We start from the raw sequence: 20,898 nt of genomic DNA, 5'->3' as shown, positions 1-20,898 counted from the left end.
TGGAAGTTGTGGTTGATTTCATGTGTGATCTGACTACCATACATTCCTAACTAAATGGACCAGCAAAGATAGTAAGAGATACTGTGCTCATCACCATGGGGAAATAGGGATGCTGAGCAAAGAGAAATATATCTAGAACTCAGAGGTGTTCCATGGCCAGAAGTGCATGGGAAATTGCCGCGACTAAAATTCCATAAAAGCAAGGAAACTAAGAGCCTAATGTCTTCACATTAGGGTCTAGGTGACCTCACAAGGCAGCACTCCAGAAATGCCAGTGGAGTATGAAGCAAATTTGAAATGAGTGGTAGAATGATGAATATCACCAGTTAAGGCCCCCAAAATCAGCTGGAGTGTTGACTATGGTGCTTGGTTCGCTACTTCTCTTTAAATCTTTGGGAAGTTGCAACTGGCTGTCACTTTGAAGGACTGTACTTGAACTTCCCTCTTGCAGAAGATGAAGAATGTTGTCTTATATGCTATCTGGATTTCATAAATGGATCAGAGTTGTGCAAGAAGTGCCTGTCCCGGGCCCCGTTTTTGTGCTTTCCTATGCCCGCTCACCCCCAACACGTCTTCAGGTTTTGACCACCTGCTCAATGGAGAGCCCCTCCTGGGCTCAGTTTATGTGCTTTTCTGTGCTGGCTTAACTGGAATGTGTCTTCAAGTTTTGACCACTTGGCTCAATGGAGAACCCCAAATGGTGCCACCATTGTCACCTTATCTCCTGATGCCACCAGCTTATCAGTCTCCCTCAAGTTGAAGACCAGCCATTATCATGCACCCAATGGCATCTGCCATGGAAGTATCCAGAGTGGATTTGGCACCTGTATTTTACCAGACCCAGGAAAGTTCTGTCTCCACTGGAATATTGACCCCCCAGTGGCTGCCTGGAGGAGACAGATTGCATAACTAGAAGTACAGAGGAGCTAAAGTCCCATCGGATGAATCTTTACCAGTGAAATAGAGTGGATGGTAAGGAACTGGCATATAAATGCATTTTCCTCCATCTAACAATCTGTTCCAAGGTGCAGAGATTCCGTATGACTTCTCTGGAGTCGTTCCGCACGGCCACCTAACCAGCTGTGTTTTCTTGTGAAGTTCTGCCCCGCTTGATAACGAACCACGTTATGCCTGTTTTCGCTTTTTCCCTTCAGCACTTCCCTTCTTACCTTCCTCTGACTGACCTGGGATTGCTTGATCTCAGGCCCTGCCTTCCAGAGAACCTGGATGGAGATATAAAACAAGGCTCTTAGATGCTAAAGTTTTTGTTTACTGAGTGACAAATCAAACTATAATACAAACAGCCCTAGGCTTCCTGATTGAAAAGTTTACTGATTTTGATGCAGCCAATTATCTTCTCTATTTTAATGTATTAATGTAATTAATTTCTTTCATTTTCTAAAAAGTTACTTTCTTACTCTGCCCCATTTTGTTTTACACCTTTTTCATTACTCTAGTTTATCATACCTTTATTCTATAGTTCTCCTATATTTGAACTTTTTTAAAAAAAGATTTTTTTTGATGTGGACCATTTTTAAAGTCTTTATTGAATTTGTTACAATATTCCTTCTGTTGTATGCTTTGGTTTTTTGGCCGCAAGGCATGTGGGATCGTAGCTCCCCGACTAGGGATCGAACCCCCACCCCCTGCATTGGAAGGCAAAGTCTTAACCACTGAACCACCAGGGAAGTCCCTGAACTTTTTTAATGCGGAGAAACCTGATGCTGTTTGTTTGTCCCTTTCAGAATGTGTATCTGTTTAATGTCCTCTCTTAGAACAAAAAAGTAGTGAACACCAGGTTTCATCTAGTTATTCCTGTGTGTAAGTTTTGAAATATTGGAGGAGTGTAATGAATTTTAAACCCCAGTTTATAGATTCCTCCTGGCTTCCTTCAAGTCACTCCCTACAGAACACTAAGATTTTCTGATCACACTTTGTCGGACTCCTCTTGGGCAGGGAGGTGTACTCTACCCCAATATTCCACACCGTAGTCAGGGGCTTCACTCTTACCGTCCCCTCCATCACCACCTCGCTTATAGTTATTATTTCTGATAGGAATTCAGAGACAACATGAATTGTAAACCCATGGTGTGTTTATTAGTGTTAAACAGTAATACCTAGTTAAGATTTCTATTATAACCGTATATTGAAAGTAAAACCCAAAATCTTACATATTAAGTTGACATATCACATTTGCTCTCTACCTCAGATTTGATCTAATTGCCCAGATTCTTCTAGACTTGATATCTCCAGATTTTGGAATTATCTGTTTGTTTTGGTTGTTGTTGTTTTGTCCTGAATTTGAATACCCTGCCATCTGAGTCCACACAGAGAACTTGACTTCCCAACTCTTCAAGTTTCTCTCCTAACCCCACTTTGGTCATGAATTTCCTTTACTCCCATTGTCCATTGATTAATTACTTCCATGAATGTTGTCTGATGAAAGTTAATCTATGGAAAAGTTGAGAATGAGATTAATGTTCACAAAATTGTGACGACCTCAGATGGAAGATGCAGCAATACTCTATCACATTCCCGTTGAAACCAAACAAAGGCAGCTACAAGCATTTGAAAGCAAGTCACATTTTTGCACACCATCCATTATTCTTGACTTTAACAGGATGTTAAAGATTCTACATCTTCTGAATTTATTAGCTTGGTATTTAGCATGTTTCACAGCCAAAATAGCAAAGAAGTTTCCTTATTGCTGGTTAAACTGCCTCATGAAAATGTTGTTGGTAAAAGGTTATAGAAATGAATGAGAAATCTAACCAAGAAGCATATTAAACCATTTATCATTATAATTTAAAAAGGCATTCTGATGACTTAAATTAACATGGCTAAAGGGTAGAGAATTAAAGTTAATAATTAAAACCTAGATCTTGATTAGCTCTTCTTTTGATAAAGAGGGGACAAAATATAGGCATACAGTATTTACTTAAATTGTCCTCAGGAGAAATTGAGACCAATAAAATCATACCTGATCATACTATTTATGGGCTTTAGAAAGATTACAGCTATATTATATATAAACTAGATTACGTGATTAACTTGTGTTTCCTTCACAGTCAGATAACCCTTTCCAAATTATTTCATTTGGGATAGGCAAAGCCTAGAACTTAGCTATCTCTCTATTGAGGTTTAGTGTTTTGTTTTGTTTTAACTGAATGGCCTCTATTTATATTAAGGATAATAAGTCTTTGCCATCTTTGTGAAATTTTTATCAATAAATATAAACTTTTTTTTTTTTTTTGCTCTTTGACATACAGGACTTATAATGTTTGTGTGGCCTAACCTAGTCACTTCTTCCTTTGTGTTAAAATGATTTTTTTTCCTAATAAGCACAGAGCTTTCCTGAAAGGGATGGTGAATCAATTAGTTTGGCAACCCTGGTTAAGCATTTTGTGTCTGTGGGTTTAAGATCAAAAGAAATATTTTCTCTTCTTTTTCATTCTTAACAGAAACCAGGAGCTAAAAGAACTTGGTGAGCTTTCTCCACACTGGGACAATCTACGAAAAAATGTCCTTACTCACTGTGATCAAATGGTGAATATGTACCAAGACATTCTGACAGAACTCAGCAAGGAAACAGGTGTGAAATCAATGACTACATATTCAAACTGAAATGAATTTCATGTATGTTATGTGAAAACAATAATAAATACTGTTGTCGTAGACATAGAAAAGTCAAGATTTAATAAAAAAAAAAGCAGAAAACTTTTATTTCCAACTCTACCATCTTGGCATGAAGAACAAAGAAGAAAAAATTGCACTATTTTACCTCATGGTATCATTACAGGGATAACTGAGAATTTTTTTAAATTAAATTTCTGAGAAGAAAAGCAACTCATACAGAATATGTTTTTCTTTCTGAAATTCTTATAACATTTTTCTATGTCAAATGTACTTTTCAACACACACACACATACACACACACACACACACACACACACACACACGCACACACACACACACACACGCACACTACTTATTTACTAATGATGTTTAATTTTTTTTTTCCACCTAGGGTCCTCTTTCAAATCAAGCAGCAGCAAAGGAGAGAAAACTTTAGAATTTGTTCCGATAAATCTACATCTGCAAAGAATGCACGTACACAGCCCTCACTTGAAAGGTAGTATATAGTATTCTTTTTCAAATGGGCAAATTATGTTAGTGTGTACTTCTTTAAAAGGCTTGACTATTGGTAGAATTAGAAATTTTAGCAGTTATATAAAGATGAAGATGAAACAATTGAAGCTGATAATGACCCTAGATACTACAGAAGAAACCATTACATCTTTGTTGCTGTGTTTCTGGGCAGTGCTTTGTAAATATGCCACCTGGATTGAGTTACAGGGGACTATGAAAAATGAGTATTAGCTTTATTAAGTATTATCAGCGATGCCTAATAGCTCCCCATTGTGCTACTGTTTGAATTAGAGAAAAAAGAAAAACAAGACTGGTTCATTTTGTGCCTATCCTGAGAAACCAAAGTCCAAAGATGGACTCATGTGCTGTTTCTCTGACTTAGTGGTGGCTATCAGCAGAATCACCCACTTCCCTATGAGAAGCGGGTTTATCAGATGGAAGGTGCTACAGTATTTTGATGTACTTGGTTGTGAGAGACATTTTTCAAGAAAATACAGATAGATATTCATAACATACCTGAATAGCTCTAGAGTGAATGATATGGTGTTGAATTCATTGCCACTCAAGTAATTCCTTGCCATTTCTCAGTAAAATATATTTTAAATACTCTTCTCATCTCCCTTTTCTTTAACTTATTGCTATATCAATTTTGTGCATATTTAGGGTGACCACCTGCCCCTATTTATCAGCAAAAGTCCCATACTATGCCTGTTTGTCCAGCATCTTTGTTAATGATGCCCTCCACATCCTTTCCATCTCAAAGGTCTCTCTGAATCATAAATGCTATGGTCGTCCTATGAGTACTCATCTTCCTAGGAAGCTAAAAGTTACTTTAGATCATCAAATCCTTTATACTGAGTCTATCAACATATACATACAAACATGCACATAGAAACATACACAGATACATCTAAAGAAGCATTCTAACACCCAATTTTGTAGCCATTGTCACGATGAGGCTACAGGTTAGAGGTTTTAGAAAATTAAAATAAAATCTCTGTTTTAAAATTACCTGACGTTTTATAATCAGAAAAATTAAATTTTTCAAGTTGGTGCATACTGATTGTGTATACACAACTAGCTAACGTATAAGTTCCAGTGTAGTTAAAATCATTCTGATATATAATTGTATTATCTTTGGTAACCCTTATCAACTATCTGAAATTTTAACTTGCATCCTGTTCACCAAAAACTATGTCAACTGAATTAAAAATGAGATGGATTGGCCTAAGGCTTTCAGGAATTCTTCCCTGAACACTGTGTCTGTTAATAGTTTGAACATAACAATAGCTAATCGTTTTAAAAAATCATCAAAACCAAGGTCATAAAGAAGCTGCAACATTCAAAAGCTATCTGACAACCAGCATAACTTTGTTTTTTCCTAATGGCCTATATGAAGAGACTTTTATGATATAGTAAAAAGTTTATATATTTTGGAGTGGAACAGAATTTCAGCTTTACTACTTTATATATGACCTTAAGCCTGTTATTTAATCTTTCTAAGCACTGTCTTTTCCTTCCTGGTTAAGTGAACTAGACCATGTAAAACGCATAGAACGAACAATAATAGTTATTATGATACATGTGGCATTTGCCATCACTGGAACAAAACGGATCTGTCAGTTTTATCAGGACTGCTAAAATTGGAGGAAAGTAATCAGTTAAGAGCCTATTAAGAGGCATTGAAATCTTGAACTAAAGAAATAGCCAGATTTAGAGAAAAGATGAGTTAGAGAGGCATTTTGGAAAAAGCATCACATGCAACTACTGTGACTAATCAGGTTACAGCCATGGATGGGTAGCAGTATCATCAAACCAGATAGTTTGTTGAAGCCAAATTGATAGGAATTTATATCTTAAATGTGCATTTAAATATCTGGTGATGATCCTTAAAATACATCCACCACACAAAGAGAAATTATTTTCTATGTGGCCTTTTACTTTATACTTATTTCTTGAAAACGAAAGAACCATTTACATTATGCTGTTTTTTCTAAGGTAATTTCTGAAAATAGACTAGAGTGAACTGGGATGATACAAGGCATTTAGTTTTTGTTTCTCCAATGTAAAAGGAAGAAACTGGCAACTAAAAGAAAGATATCTAGAAGAGCAAACAAAATTTCTTCTAATTAGTTTAGTGGGATATGTATCAGTTTCCTAGAGCCACCATAATTCCTAGTATCACCAAGTGGGAGTCATAAACAACAGAAATGCAGTGCTTCACAGTCTGGAGGCTAGAAGTCTAAAATCAAGGTGTTGGCAGAGGAGTGCATCCTCTGAAACTGACAGGGGATTCCTTCCTTGCCTCCTTCCATACCTAGCTTCTTACGGTATTCCTGCAATCTTTAGTTTTCTTTGGTTTGTGGGTGCATCCCACAGATCCTCCGTCTTTGCATGTCGTTCCCCTTTATGCCTTTACACCATCTCCTCTGTGTCTGTTTCTGGGTCCAAATTTCCCCATTAAGGACATTTTGGATTAGGTCATGTTGGATTAGGACCTGCACTGATGACCTTATTGCAACTTGATCGCATCTGTAAAAACCTTATTTCCCAATAAGGTCATACTCTAAGATATCTTTCTTGAGTGGGGGGCACATTCAACCCATAATGGGATATATAAAAGAATTCATTTGTGACGACAAATATCAAACAGTAAAGAGAAAAGCAATATTTTGAAGTTACGGAACTAGGGTACAACTCATCAACTAGAGGGTTTTTGACAGAGTTTTCAGAAAGACTGATTCCTTTCTTTGAAGGCTTAAGCAGTAAATGGGGGAAAGGACTAGAGAGTCTTAACAGCCAAGAATTAATTCGAAAGTACTGAATTCTATTACATGCTGGTTTCTTTCCCCAAGGCTACTCACATATATATATATATATATATATAATATATATATATATAATATATATGATATGCATGTCCTATGTATAATATTAAATATGTTTTTAAAATATTTAAGCTTTTAGAAGTTTAAATGTTATTTTAAATTGAAATTCAGCTAAAGTAGGTGTTTTATAGACTATATCACCAACTATGTATTATAATAGAAAATAAAATCTTGACTGAATTTGGGGGGCTCTACCCCTTACTTTTTTTTTTATTTTGACCAAGTTGATAACCTTTCTGAGCTTTGATTTTCTTTACTTGAAAAATAAAATGGTTAAAAGTTAGTTGGTAGTCAATCTGATTTTCTACTTGCTTATATAACATATATTTAGCAGATTAAATGAATCAAGTTAAATGTATTTAAGATCCATGGTTACTGAATTGAATGTTTAGCTGAATTTCAGACAACATTTTTCCAGATAATGATGCAAGTAAGATTGGCCAGGCCTTGGTATTTCACTGGTGAGTTATTTGGATGTAGTCTACATCTATTTTCATTCTTAGCATTAGTAAATTGCATCTATCCACATTTGATTAATATGTCTCTTATATTTGGAGAGGTAGCTTTGCAAACAGTAGCAGGCAGATTCACCAAAGACAAGGCTAATGTCCAGCTCTTGAAACAAGTAACAGCAGAACTATGATGTCATGTCTCATACTGACAAATGAAATAACCTTCATTTAACTTCAGGTGCCCCCAGACCCATTAAGTTAATTTTTCATCCTTGTCCATTACTTAAATGCAACAAATAGAATACCCACCACAATAGAGATCTTAGCAGCAGTGACAACAAACACACAAATCCCTGAAATTAAGAAGACGGTTTCCCTCTCCAGTATATTTTACTTTCATAGAAAAACAGTTGTGAATATTATACAGTATGGATTCTTGTGATGTTATTCTATGTTTAAGTTAGTATGTATGTTTTATACATATATATATATAACAGCATATAGTACATAGAAAAGAGAGAGAAAAGGGAAGGAAGGAATGGGGGGAGGGAAGGAGGGAGGGAGGAAGGAAGGGGAAAGAAAGAAAGGAAAAAAAAAGAAAGAACCTACTATATTATATCAAAAAGCTGTGTCTGTAATCAAGTGCAAGATCGGTCAGGATTTACTGTTTAATATGGATGAGTGAGCTAACCTCTCTGCCCCTTCATCTTCTAATCTCTACACAGAAGGAAGGAGGAAACAAGAGGAGCTCTTTAGATCTCCCTGATTTCTGTGTCTCAAGAGTTCAGGTGTATCACCTCATCAGTGAAGCGCAATTACCTTTTAGATGTGTTTAATCATCATGCCAACTTGCTTGGACTATTTTGAAACAGATTTCCCTTAGAATTCCCTATTGTCTTGAGATTCATGTAGAAGTCATTTTGTGGGTCATTTTAAAGTCAGGGATTATGCTTAAATTTTTCCTTGAAATTAGATCAGCATGTCTACATTTTTTTTTTCATCAGCACTCTTTTTATAGCTGTAGGAATTTTAAAGAGACCTTCTGAGAAAAAATAGACTGTCTCATTTCTATTATTAAATGGCTTTTAAAAGGCTATGAGGCAGCCCTACTATTAGATTTCAAACCAACCTGGTATCTTTAGTTTGACAAGACTCAACAATTTGAACTCCACTTTCCTCATGCGGTGTATATGATGCCATTTTCACAAAGCCAAGGAATTTTTGAAGTATAAAATATAAAAGAAAGAAGAGAGGCATATTATATTTTTTTTAAAAAAAAGAGAAAAAGACTTTACACGTATTTTGCTTGACTCTTCTTTAAAATAAAATGCCCACTTAGATTTTTTTTTTTTTTTTTTTTTTTTTTTTTTTTTGCTGTACGCGGGCCTCTCACTGTTGTGGCCTCTCCCGTTGCGGAGCACAGGCTCCGGACGCGCAGGCTCAGCGGCCATGGCCACTTAGATTTTTATAATTGTCTGAGTACCAAAAATCTGAACGTTAAGGGCTATTCATGTCACAAAGATACATAATTTAAACAGCAGGATAAAATGAGGAAATTTTAAAATGAGGCAAATACCACTGATCAGTTGTTGTCTTAGAATTTTAATTTTTCATTGACTATTTTTTGTATATCTGACTTCTTCTAGAGGAAAACAATCAATTACAGTTAATTCTAACTAAATTTTCAGGAGTACGACTGCTGTAGCCAAGAATGAGTATGGTATGGTAAGTGTATACCATTCTTCATTAACTAAACTAAGAGACCAAAAAATAATTCCCTTGGTGTACATAGATCTATCTACTGTTTATGTAGTAATTGCAAGGGAAATTCAAGGATGAAGGGGCCAAAAGAGATAAACCTAGCTGTTCCAGTACTGTGGTATTGGTAACTGATAATTATCAAATAACAGTTGCAAACTTTTAAGACTCCCTGGAGTCTTGTGATTTTTGTGATTTCCATAAAGAATGCTGATACTTAAAAATATTAGTGATCAATGTTAATTGTGACAGAAACTGTCTCAATTAAAATTAGGTATTATACAGCTGTACACAGTATGTTCTTATTTCAGATTCTATGATAAACCAAAATTACCTAATAGCTAAAGAACAAAGCTGTTTTCTTTTGCTTAAAATCATATAAATTCTGAGAATAGAGTTCAGCAGCTAGTTTCTAATTGTTTTCTTCAGAACCACTCTTTAGTTATTTATGATTGTGGGGAGGGGATTTCCCCCACCCTCATTTGTCCAAATCTCCAGAGCCACAAACTAGGTGTCCTACAATTCAACTCAATTCTGACATTATTTTCCCAGAGACAGCATCAGATTCCACAGTTTAAAGGCTCAGCCCCACAAGACTGCCCTCTACTTCTGATGCCAGTTGAAATTCCAAGTAGTTACCCATACTTCTGACCAACTGGCTATAAATCAGAGGTTCCCACAACCCCTTCCTTGGATCTGATTAATTCGCTAGAGAGACTCACAAAACTCAGAAAAAACATTTTACTTGCTAGATTACTGTTTCTTATAAAAGGAGAGAACTCAGGAAGAGTCAGATGCAACAGATGCATAGGGCAAGGTATGGAGAAAGGGCGTGGAGCTTTCATGCTCTCTGAGTTCCCCCAGCACCTCCACGTGTTCACCAACCTGGAAGCTTTCCAAACCTGTCCTCTTGGGTTTTTATGGAGGCTTCATTACACAGGCAATATTGATAAAATAATTGGCCATTGGGATTGAACTCATCTTCAGCGCCTCTTCCATAGGGGAGTCAAGGGAGAAAGGACTGAAAATTTCAACCCTCTAATCTCATGGGTGGTTTCACTGGCCACCAGCCCCCATCCTTAGATGCAGTCCAAAAGTTACCTCATTAACCTAACAGAAGACACCTTTGTGGCTCTCAACACTTAGGAAATTCCCGGGGTTTGGGGAACTCTGTGCCAGAAAAGGGGATGAAGACCAAATATTTATTTCATATTATAAATCACAATATCACAGTAATAAATATTTAAAAGTTAATACTTCAGAGCAACTCTTTGAACCTCAAATGTGCAAACACTATTTAAGCCTAAGCTCTTTGAACCTCTGTAAAATGTGGACATAAAGATCCCAGCTTTTTGAAAAATGGTTCTAATCAAGATGGGTAAAATCAAAAGGCAACAGAGAAAAGAGAGAGGCAAAAGAGAGACCTTATTTGCTCTTTCAGTATCCAGACAGAAACTCTAGTGTCCCTGCAGAGAAGACCTCTTGATACTAATGGGATATTATGCTTGGCTTGGGAGGATATTATGGCTTGGGAAATGGGAGACATGGCTTCTGGAATATAGATAAGATGCTGCACTTCTAGCTCTGCTGAACCACAGTAGTACTATTTTCTACTTGCTTATTTGAAATGTGTTCTATGAAGTCCAAAAGTGAAGAATATTTGGGGAATGCTTCTATATTTTACTTCTTGATACCTGCACCTTGGCTTCCTTTCTATTCTTATTTTTTTCAAATTGTGATTGTTGTGCTACTAATTATTGTGTAAGTTTTCCATAGAATTTCATATTTCCAACCTGCTTTTATTAACTTACTTTTGTTATCTTGTTTAAAATGATAATTAATGGTAAAGATAATTATAAAACTGATAATTTACTGAAAAGATTGGGAAAGAAAGGACCTGGCCTATGTAAACTTTGGAAAGGACTAGATATTGTAATGCTAAATTAAAAAACACTACAAACACTGTACATTCATTAGTATTTTTTTTTTCTTACAGAGGTAGGGTTAACAATTCTGAAGCTGTTTGATTTTTCACTAGGATTGATTGACCATATATTTAAATATGTGGATAGGGAGAGTCAGGTTTCTCAGTGTCAGGGAGAGAAGATAGAAGGAAGGCTAGAAGGAATCTTGTGAGGCTGAATTGAAGTCAAAAGTAACAGCATTGACTCATGGTTTTTGTTGTTGTTGTTAGTACAGTATAGATAGAGCAATAGTTAGATGGATAAATATAGATGTGTGTGCACAAGTTAGTACACATACATATATTTTCTAGCTCTAGCTACTGAAAGGGATTGAAAGCAGTAGCAATGAGTGTGATTGCTCATAGTAATTGATTTCTGAACACCATTCTCCAATAAAAAGAACTAGGGTTCCTTGGAAAGCTGGTTGAGTCCAAGGCTGCAGCAGGGAAAATATGAGTCTGGAGTATCTTGTGGCTCTAGAAAGTAAGGAAGTGTCCAAAAACCAAAAAGCAAAATAAAATAAAATAAGACAAAGCAAAACACAGAAGGGGAAAAAAAGTGATACAGGAGCCGTTCCAAAGGAGCTCCCAGTGGACAAAGATGGAACAATTTAAACATAAAGCTAAGGTTGGATTATGAATCAAAGAACAAAATACTCATATTGATGTTAATAAATAACTGAATAAACAAATGAATTAAGAAGAAGGTCATCTATTCCTTCCAGAAGAATTCCAATTAATAAATTTGGCAAGAATGAGGGAAATGGAAAATTACCATTTGAACAGTAATAATTGCCACAGGCAAGGTTCATCAGTGGATGCTAAAATTAATGGGTACCAGTTTAAACAGAAACAGGAGATTTGCATAATCTTAAAGTATGTCCCTTCAAATATTTAGTAACTTTACAGTGAAGAATCAACTCTAGGCAGTGGCAGATATCACCTTGACCAATGAATTGCAGTTAACATCAAGTAATACATATTAACTTAACATACTTTCTGATACCATGCACTGACTATTTTAGATACCTCATGTAAGTGCAGTCATGCAGTATTTGTCTTTCTGTGCCTGGCTTATTTCTCTTAGCATAATATCCTCAAGGTTTATATATGCTGTCACATATTGCAGAATTTCCTTCTTTTTTAAGGCTGAATAGTATTCCATTGTATGTATACAGCACATTTCCTTTATTCATTTACCTGTTGATGGATATTTAGGCTGTTTCCATGTCTTGGCTATTATAATTAGTGCTGCAATGAACACAGGAGTACTAATATCTCTTCAAGATCTTGATTTTAATTCTTTTGTATAAATACCCAGAAGTGGGGCTGCTGGATCATATAATAGTTGTATTTTTAATTTTTGAGGAACCTCCATACTGTTTTCCATAGAAGCTGCATCATTTTGCATCCCACCAACAGTGTGCAAGGGTTCCAATTTCTCCACATCATGGCCAACACTTGTCTTTTTTTTTTTTTTGATAAGAGCTATTTTATAAATGTGAGGTGATATGTCATTGTGGTTTTGATTTGTGTTTTCCTGATGATTAATGACATTTACCATTTTTTCATTTACCTGTTCGCCATTTTTATGTCTTCTTGGCAAAATGTCTATTCAAGTCATTAGCCCATTTTTTAAGCAGGTTATTAATTTTTTTTTACTATTGAGTTGTAGGAGTTCCTTACATATTTTGGAAATTAATCTCTCATCAGACATATGATTCGAAAATATTTTCTCCTAATTCTGTGTATTTCCATTTCACTCTACTGATTGTTTCCTTGGCCATGCAGAAGCTTTTTAGTTTGATGTTGTCCCACTTGTTTATTTCTGTTTTCATTGCTTGTGCTTTTTGTGTCATTTCTATGAAATCATTGTTAAGACCAATTTCATGAAACCTTTTCCCTATGTTTTTTTCCTAGGACTTTTACAGCTTTACATCTTATGTTTAAATCTTCAATCCTTTTTGAGTTGATTTTTTGTGCTTGCTGTAAGGGTCTAATTTCATTCTTTTGCATGTGATAATCGTAAGCTCTCTGTTATTCTACAGAATGTGATTCATGAATGGATATATATTCATTCCCATACCCTGGAGAATATATATACATATATTCCAGATTCTAATATATTTGTTTCTGGATAGTGTATCTAAAATTTTTATTCTTCAGCTAAGAATAGTAATTCCATCTATGATCTGAAGACAAACATGACAAACTGAATTTTCCCTCAAAATATTTGTTTATCTATTTGTTGACATTTATTGAGCACTTAAAACATGCATGATGCTGAGACATTTGAGTGTTCTTCTATTTATATTTGAAAGATATAAGGAGGGGTATAAGTCTCAAAGCCTGTGTTTTGGGCAGAGTGATTGAATGGCCACCCATATAGGAAAAACAATCCACTGCATTGTGAATGCAGAGAGGCTAGGACTGAAGAGGCAGTAGGAATCTTGACAAGACATGAGGAAGATCAAAATTAAGGTAAAGATGTTTAACATGTATAAGAGAGAATAAAATTTTGGTAGTGGAGTTGTTAGAACTGATCAGATATAATGTTGAGGGAAAGAGAGAAACTGGGAATGATCTTCAGGTCTTGAGGACTTTACTGGAAGACTTAAAGGAATGAAGTGTCTACACGGGTCACAGGGAACCAGAGAAGAGCAAGAAAAGTCAGAATAATAGAATATTATCCAGCCATAAAAAAGAATGAAATAATGCCATTTGCAGCAATATAGACAGACCTAGAGATTATCATACTAAGTGAACTAAGCCAGACAGAGAAAGACAAATGGTTTTGCAAATTTTGCGTAATCAAGTCATTTTAATCTCGATCAATTAAGACTGCTTTCTCCACTCAGGTTTCCACTTCCCTCATCCTTCCCCTCTTGCTGGGTGGTGTTGGAGAGGCTACAAGTTTTTCTGGATCCAGTGAAAGTCCGTAGAGAGCTTTTTTGGAAAATTGAGTTAGGAATGCGTTTAATTTGGGCTTGGTGGGACATGTGGATACAGTTTATAGTCACTTTGGTGTATTGTTGGTATTGCTGGTCACCCAGGTTTTAGCAGAAATGCAAAGTATTTCTTTACAACATCATGATGATTTTTTTTTGTATTTAGTTTAGATTAACACAGGAACTGATCTTATTCAGAAGACTGAGCCTCAGAATCACTTTCCTTTTCAGACTGAAAAGTTTATTTTTATGGAGAAATAAGCAAAAGTTAAAATATCAGCTTTCTTTGCTTAATTGGTAGGATTACTTCCTATAGGGAAAATAATCATAGACAATACTTACTGAATGCTAACCTCTTTTTACTACTTTCCACTCCATTTTCTAGCTGAGGAGCTGAGACATAGAAAGGGTTAGTAGTTTTCCCAATGCTGCACAACTTATACATGGCAGAGCTGGGATCCAGAGCCAGGGACTCAGGGTCCAGTCGATAACTTAAATCACTGGTTCTCCATCCCTGGGTTAGAAGTTAGAAGGCCCTGGGCATAACGTCTTTGGGACTTCAGACAAAGCAGGTAACTTCACAAGATCCTCAGGTTTCTCGTCAGATAAATGCAGGTAGACAAGTCTTTAGTTGGCCCCTTTTGGGTGATCTCATGACTGTTCAAGAAAGCTGTGATCCCTTTCCATGAAGTAGAACAGATGCACCAATACAATTCACCATCCATCCCTGGACACCTTAAAACCCTCTTCTTAGCCCTAGGCTAAAATTCCCTGGACTACAAAATCTGAAAATTTCACACTAGTCTAATGTGTTGCTATTTTAGGAAAAGATGACTTCTAGTTGGTTAGTGACTTTTTAAAAGAACAAGAGCTCACCACTCCAGCAATCCATTAAGTGATTGTTCAGTATCTGCCTTACTAACCATTTGGTTCGGGTTGTATTTCTGTTTTTTTGTGACCTTGAGTTCTCTGAGTGCAGCTGAAGTCTTTTCAATTTAAGACATATTTTATTTAAAAAAAAAAAAAAGAAAAACTATTTCAGGTGCATTTGGATTGAACCACTGTGAAGAAGCTATGGTGTTTACCCAAAGCTAATAAAATAATTTATGTTTTCCCTGTAAATGAGATCAGAAAAACAACCAAGGTGTCAATACCAAAATCAATTTGAAAAGGATCTACTATGAAATTAGGTTTCTCAAATAAAATGTAGTTTAACAAGAGGGCATTCACTTTGTCTTCCTTCTTATGGGGATACTTTTCATTAGAATATAAAAATGATGGCTTGTTTTGAAGTGGTAAATTTAATATGTATCAAACTTGATGGCTTTGAAGATCAAAGGATTGAGTTTCAATTTAAATGTATGGATGTTTTATTTAAAAAAATCAAAGTATCTCACTGGAAAATAGATCAAGAGACATTTTGTGTATTCTTTCTATGTAACCTAAGGAAATTGCAAAATTCAATTGCATGCATTCAAAATTGTGTAAGATTTAGTATATACAGGCAGGAAACTACTATGTATAGATTTTTAAAATGCACTATTACTGTTCTGCGCTTGAGTCAAAATGCATTAATATTTTGGTTCTTTTCTCGGCAACTTTTGGTTGAAAGATTGTTCATTATTGTTGAATTTCAATATGATTGCAAATTAAATGATGCAAAACTCAATAAAGTAAAATACACAAAAGACCAATTAACATGTTATCTCAGTAAGTATATAGAAGAATGAGAGAACATACTGTTCTACACAGTACAATATAATTAAGATGTAGTCACAAATCAGGGAAATATTATAACTTGTTTAGGTGCACAGGTGGCTTTTAGAAAGATTGATTAGCTCCTCTTGCCCCCTTGAGTTGTGAGTTCATTTTTATTCCTGCAAAATCAAACAGAATAATTTCTCAAACTTCCCGTAGTGCTTCAATGCAAACAGCATGTTGGAGATAAATGTTTGCAAAGTGTTCATCTCCTCGTCCATTCCTGTTCCAGATGCTCTCTACGATGTCATCACTGTGGGAGCCCCAGCTGCACATTTTCAGGGATTTAAGAATGGTGGTCTTCGGAAACTACTCCATAGATTTGAAACGGAAAGAAGAAAGTAAGTGATGACAGGATGCATTAATGGTATTTATCTTCTCTTTGGGGAATTTCGTATACCAGGTTAGGATAAAGAAGCTTGGTCCATCAGAATGAATAGTTCTTGACATCTCCAGCCTATTCAGGAAGAAAGCATTAAAAATAAGTTAGAATTGTGTAACTGATATACTGTTATATAAACGTATAAACTAGCAATGCATATATATATTTGTCTTTCTTGTTTTAAAGAAATTGTCTATGTACTGATACAATATTATTAACTCAGCTACCTCCTTATTAAGATTTCTTTAGTTTATTGTTTTTGGTTTTGGTTTCTTGGTGGGCATGGTATATAGTTCTATGAGGTTGTATCACAGGTGTAGATTAGAGTAAGCATCACCATAATCATCATAAATAACTGTCCCATTACCACATAGAAACTCCCTCAGGTTATCCTTTAATTGTCACATCCTTCCCCCAGACCTTTTGGCTGCAGAAAGTGGTTCTTTTGCCTTATTATTTCAACAGGGAGTGGACGTCAGAGTTCCAGCGAGGGGCTCTGAGGGGAGAGGCACCTTCTATGTAATTCATGGAGGTTGGAAATCAGTTCAGTGACAGACCGCATGGGGAAAGGGATGCTATCCCTTTACTGAAATGAGAATAAGAGTGGAATACAGGCTCAACCTTGGCTGCACATTAGAATCACTTTTGGAGCTTTAAAATATTTTATCTATGCCAGGATATCACCCCAGACATATAAAGTCAGTTCTGGGAATGGAGCCCAGGCATTGGTAAGTTTTAAAAGCTTCCCAGGTGAGACTGATGTGTGGCCAGGGTTGAGAACCACTGATACAGATGTAAGTGAATAATGCTGGGAGAAGACAGGTGAAGGGTGTGGAGTCTAGAAACAGGAATAGTGACACAGATTATTTAAACTTGAAAAATGTATAAAACCTCAATTAGTATCTATCAGGAGGAAAGAAAATCTACATAAAGGAATATTTGTTGCAATATAGAAGAAAAGCATTACGTCTTGCTTATTGGAAATTTTTCTTTAAAGAATCCCCAACTCATTAAATTGTTACAAAATGGAACCAAAGATGGGGATAAAGCTGTAAGAGTTTTGATTTGGGAAAACTTGGGCCTGAGTAACGTGGATGAATAAAACCGAGCATATTATAGAGCTTTTCATGCTTTAGACATGAGACTTTTCTAGGGGAACCAAAACCCTAATTACTCATATATTATTTGGGGGTTTTTTTGTTTGTTTTTTAAATTTTTTTAAGCTTTTTTTGTTGTAGTAAAATATATGTAACATATAAATTTACCATTTTAATCATTTAAAAATTTTTTATTGGAGTATAGTTGATTTACAATGTTGTATTAGTTTCAGGTGTACAGCAAAGTGATTCAGTTTTACACACATATATATATAAATATATATACTTTTTCCCATGTATTCACTTGTTCATCAAACACTTACGTGTTTCTGAATTCAGTGATTTACCTAGGCACTATTTGAAAGCTTGTGGACTCCTCCCTCAACATATGAATCAATTCTTTACTTCCAGTATTTCATAAAAGAAAGGGAAAATCTACCACAACAACACATACTTTCCCGGCTTTGATCATTTGTGATTTCAGCAGGAACCTCAGATTAAGCCAGAACTTTCACTGAGTAAGATCATGACCTGAAAGCACAGCCCTTTCACTGAGATGGAGAGGCACCTCATGAAAACCAAGAGCCTTTGTAAAGAAGAGAAAAAGACAATGAGGGGCAGTGTTCACTCCTGGAGAATATTAAGTCCTTATGATCTACCTGTTCATTAGGGACGAACTCAGAGCTGACTCCCTGCAAAAGATCCTAGTGTCAAATGCCTGCCTTGAGTATCTACAATGGTTTTCCCTCCATACCTCCCACCCCCTCAATCTGGTCCCATAATCAAGATTGACTACCCCAAAATTTCAAATGGAAGAGAGAAAAAATCATTTGGAAAAACCATGAGGAAAACAAACTAAAATTTACCAATAGAAGTGTTATAGGCGGTACTTGAGCTTACAACACTTGAGTCGTACTAGAATTTGGGGGAATTTTCTGAAGGAAAGTAAAACAGTACAAAGAGTTAAACAAACCAGACTTACTTTTTATGAGATCAAGGGTTATACAGTCACAATGGTTATACAATTTCTAAGGAAAATTTTCCTTATTATTGTAAGGAGAAATAGGAATAGAAGTTTCCCATTTCTCTATTATAAATAGGAAGTTTCTTGAGTAAAAGGAGAAATACCACATCAGGGAAGGAAGTTCTCTGTAGCCTACAGTGTAGCAAGAATCCAATAAGCCAGAAATGGGAGAACTGGATGCAAAATCATACCACTACCTCTGAAATATATTCATCAGACAGTATCACTAACCACTTTTTAATTGGGGGGCGGGGTTTAAAACATAAATTAACATTTTTCATTAGTGGTAGAAAGCTGAGATATCTAAGCAAAATGGTCAGAGTTTTCCACCTCTTCTTTTTATGTACTTTCTCCAGTAACATATGAGCAGACTAGGCAGCAGTTACCAGTATATTTGTTTTCAGACCCTTCACTTTCATGCTTAAGACAAAGATTTTCATTTCTTTTATGAAAGGGAATGAGTGATTCAGATGTATTCATTGAAAGCAATAAGACTGCATCCGTGATATGATTTTTGAGAGCCAATTTTTTTTCCCCTACTTGGAGGTCTTTCCATGTCTCTACCTTGATCTCTGGGTTTTTCTCAGAAATTTATCTTGTCACTCACTGGTAGAGCAGTTTAGAATCTGAGATCATAACTCTGTATAAATCCATGTCTCAAGTCTTATATCTTTTAAATAGAAATATTTTTTATCTTTTAGTGATATATATTTTTAATATATTGCTTTCTATTGACAGTTTTCCAATTTTGTAAATATGTTTATTGGCAAATGTAGAAAAGTCAAAAGTAGGAGGTTAAAATCACCCATAATCTCCCTCCTCAACAAGACAGTTACTGGGATCATATTGGTACAGTCTCTTCCAGTTTGTTTTTCCACATGTAATCCACATCTTATGTTTTTCTTCTATTATAAATTAAAAAATTCAAAATGGCTTAAAATGACTAATTCTTCAAAGTATATAAATTGAGTGCTCTCCATTTAAAAATCCTTACGTGTTTTTGGTTTTTGGAAGTCATGCCCAATACAACAAAGCTACTATATTTAATAATATCAGTCTTACAAGTTATAGCTAAAATTCATCTCCTGTTCACTTTCAAATAAATTTTTCATTTTTGGATAAAACACTTTATAGCACCAAAAAATAAAGAAATTTTACAAGTATAATAAAATACAGACGCTATAGAAATAAGAAGTGTGAATAAAAGCCCTGTTCATTCCTTTTTTTTTTCTTTTGAACTGTGTCCAGTAGTTGACAACATATCATTTCCAAGGAGATAGCAATTTAATTTTTGTGTTGATTATAACTTGATTCCTTGGAGGTATATTTTCTTCTTCCGGTGAGTCAGTTTCTCCTTGGCCACTCTTAGATTTCAGCTCAGTTCATGTTTGAGCAAATACAACACTAGGTCTGCCAAAACTGTGTACCAGGTTTTTCTCATCAATGTGCACTTTTCTCTGTGCAGCCGCCTGTGCACAACAACAAATTTTCAAGAATAGGTGGGTTTTAGCTCTTACAACATCTATAGTGTGGAGTCAGGAGAGAATAAAATACTTCAATTAAATAGCCCGGCTGAGTCTTGGACATACTTTACAAACTAAATGATGACACTTGCAAAGCATTAAACTAAATGTAATAAAAGGGAATGAAAGGATTCTTGCTAAGTTGCATATGATCCTAAATGAATTCGTAATGCAGTTTTTCTCCTACTTCATTCTCTTTTTAAATATACAAAAAAAAATATTTGCTCCTAGCACACAAATTCAAAGAATAAAGAAGCACTTAAAGTGAAAAGTCTGCCTTTTCCATTCTCCTTCCCCAGAGTAAACCAATCTGAACAGCTTAATGCATTTCCCTATGCGATTTTTTCTAGCTATCCAACTCTTTGAGTTTTCAGTGATCAGGACTCTGTCCACACAAACTCAGGTCATGAGAATGTCATGTTCTTGACTTTCCTATAATTCAGTTTACTTTTTCTGGCCTCCATTCTGGGGCAAGGCAGAAACTCTCATCTCAGATAATTCATAGACTCTACACCTTGTATGGATTTGAATCCTGGTTTGGGCACTTACTGGCATTGTGACATTAGTCAAATTACCTCACCGCTCTGTACCGTAGTTTCCTCACTCGTGACACAAATAATATTGCTTTACCTCATAGGCTTGTTCTGAAGATTTTATGACTTGATATACACCAAACATTTATAATGGTACCTGGCACATAATGAGGGCTTAATAGATATCAGCTATTATTTATATAAAATATGTAAACAAGTATTTTTTTACTAAAAAAAATGTTCTGACAACCTTTAATTTCAATACATTTAGATCTCATTTTTTTTCTGAAAACTAAGTAGGGTTTTATTGATTGAATGTAGCAGAATTATCTAACAAATACAATATTGATGGGCATTTAGTTAATTCCTATTATTTGTTATAACTCTGTGTTTGCAAGGTAAACCCTTATTCTTATTCTTATG

At 35.4% G+C, this 20,898-nt stretch overlaps 1 protein-coding gene across 8 annotated transcripts in view; it reads left to right on the top strand.

Moving 5' to 3' along the window:
* Positions 1–20,898, top strand: part of INPP4B (inositol polyphosphate-4-phosphatase type II B) — a 763,890-nt gene that overhangs the window by 601,748 nt on the left and 141,244 nt on the right. For all 8 annotated transcript variants that reach the window (XR_008617771.1, XM_007111238.4, XM_055085901.1 and 5 more), the window contains 3 exons: positions 3,462–3,592; positions 4,028–4,132; positions 16,149–16,257. Coding sequence is in view for 7 of the 8 variants with exons in the window: in XM_007111238.4 (XP_007111300.2) it covers positions 3,462–3,592; positions 4,028–4,132; positions 16,149–16,257 (345 nt within the window). In the remaining variant the exon portion in view is untranslated. The remainder of the gene's footprint in view (positions 1–3,461; positions 3,593–4,027; positions 4,133–16,148; positions 16,258–20,898) is intronic.

This window comes from Physeter macrocephalus, chromosome 7 (genome assembly GCF_002837175.3).
Source record: "Physeter macrocephalus isolate SW-GA chromosome 7, ASM283717v5, whole genome shotgun sequence".
In the NCBI taxonomy this organism is placed as follows: Eukaryota; Metazoa; Chordata; class Mammalia; order Artiodactyla; family Physeteridae; genus Physeter; species Physeter macrocephalus.
The sequence above is the reverse complement of the archived record's forward strand: the minus strand, read 5'-3'. Positions and strand labels throughout refer to the sequence as shown.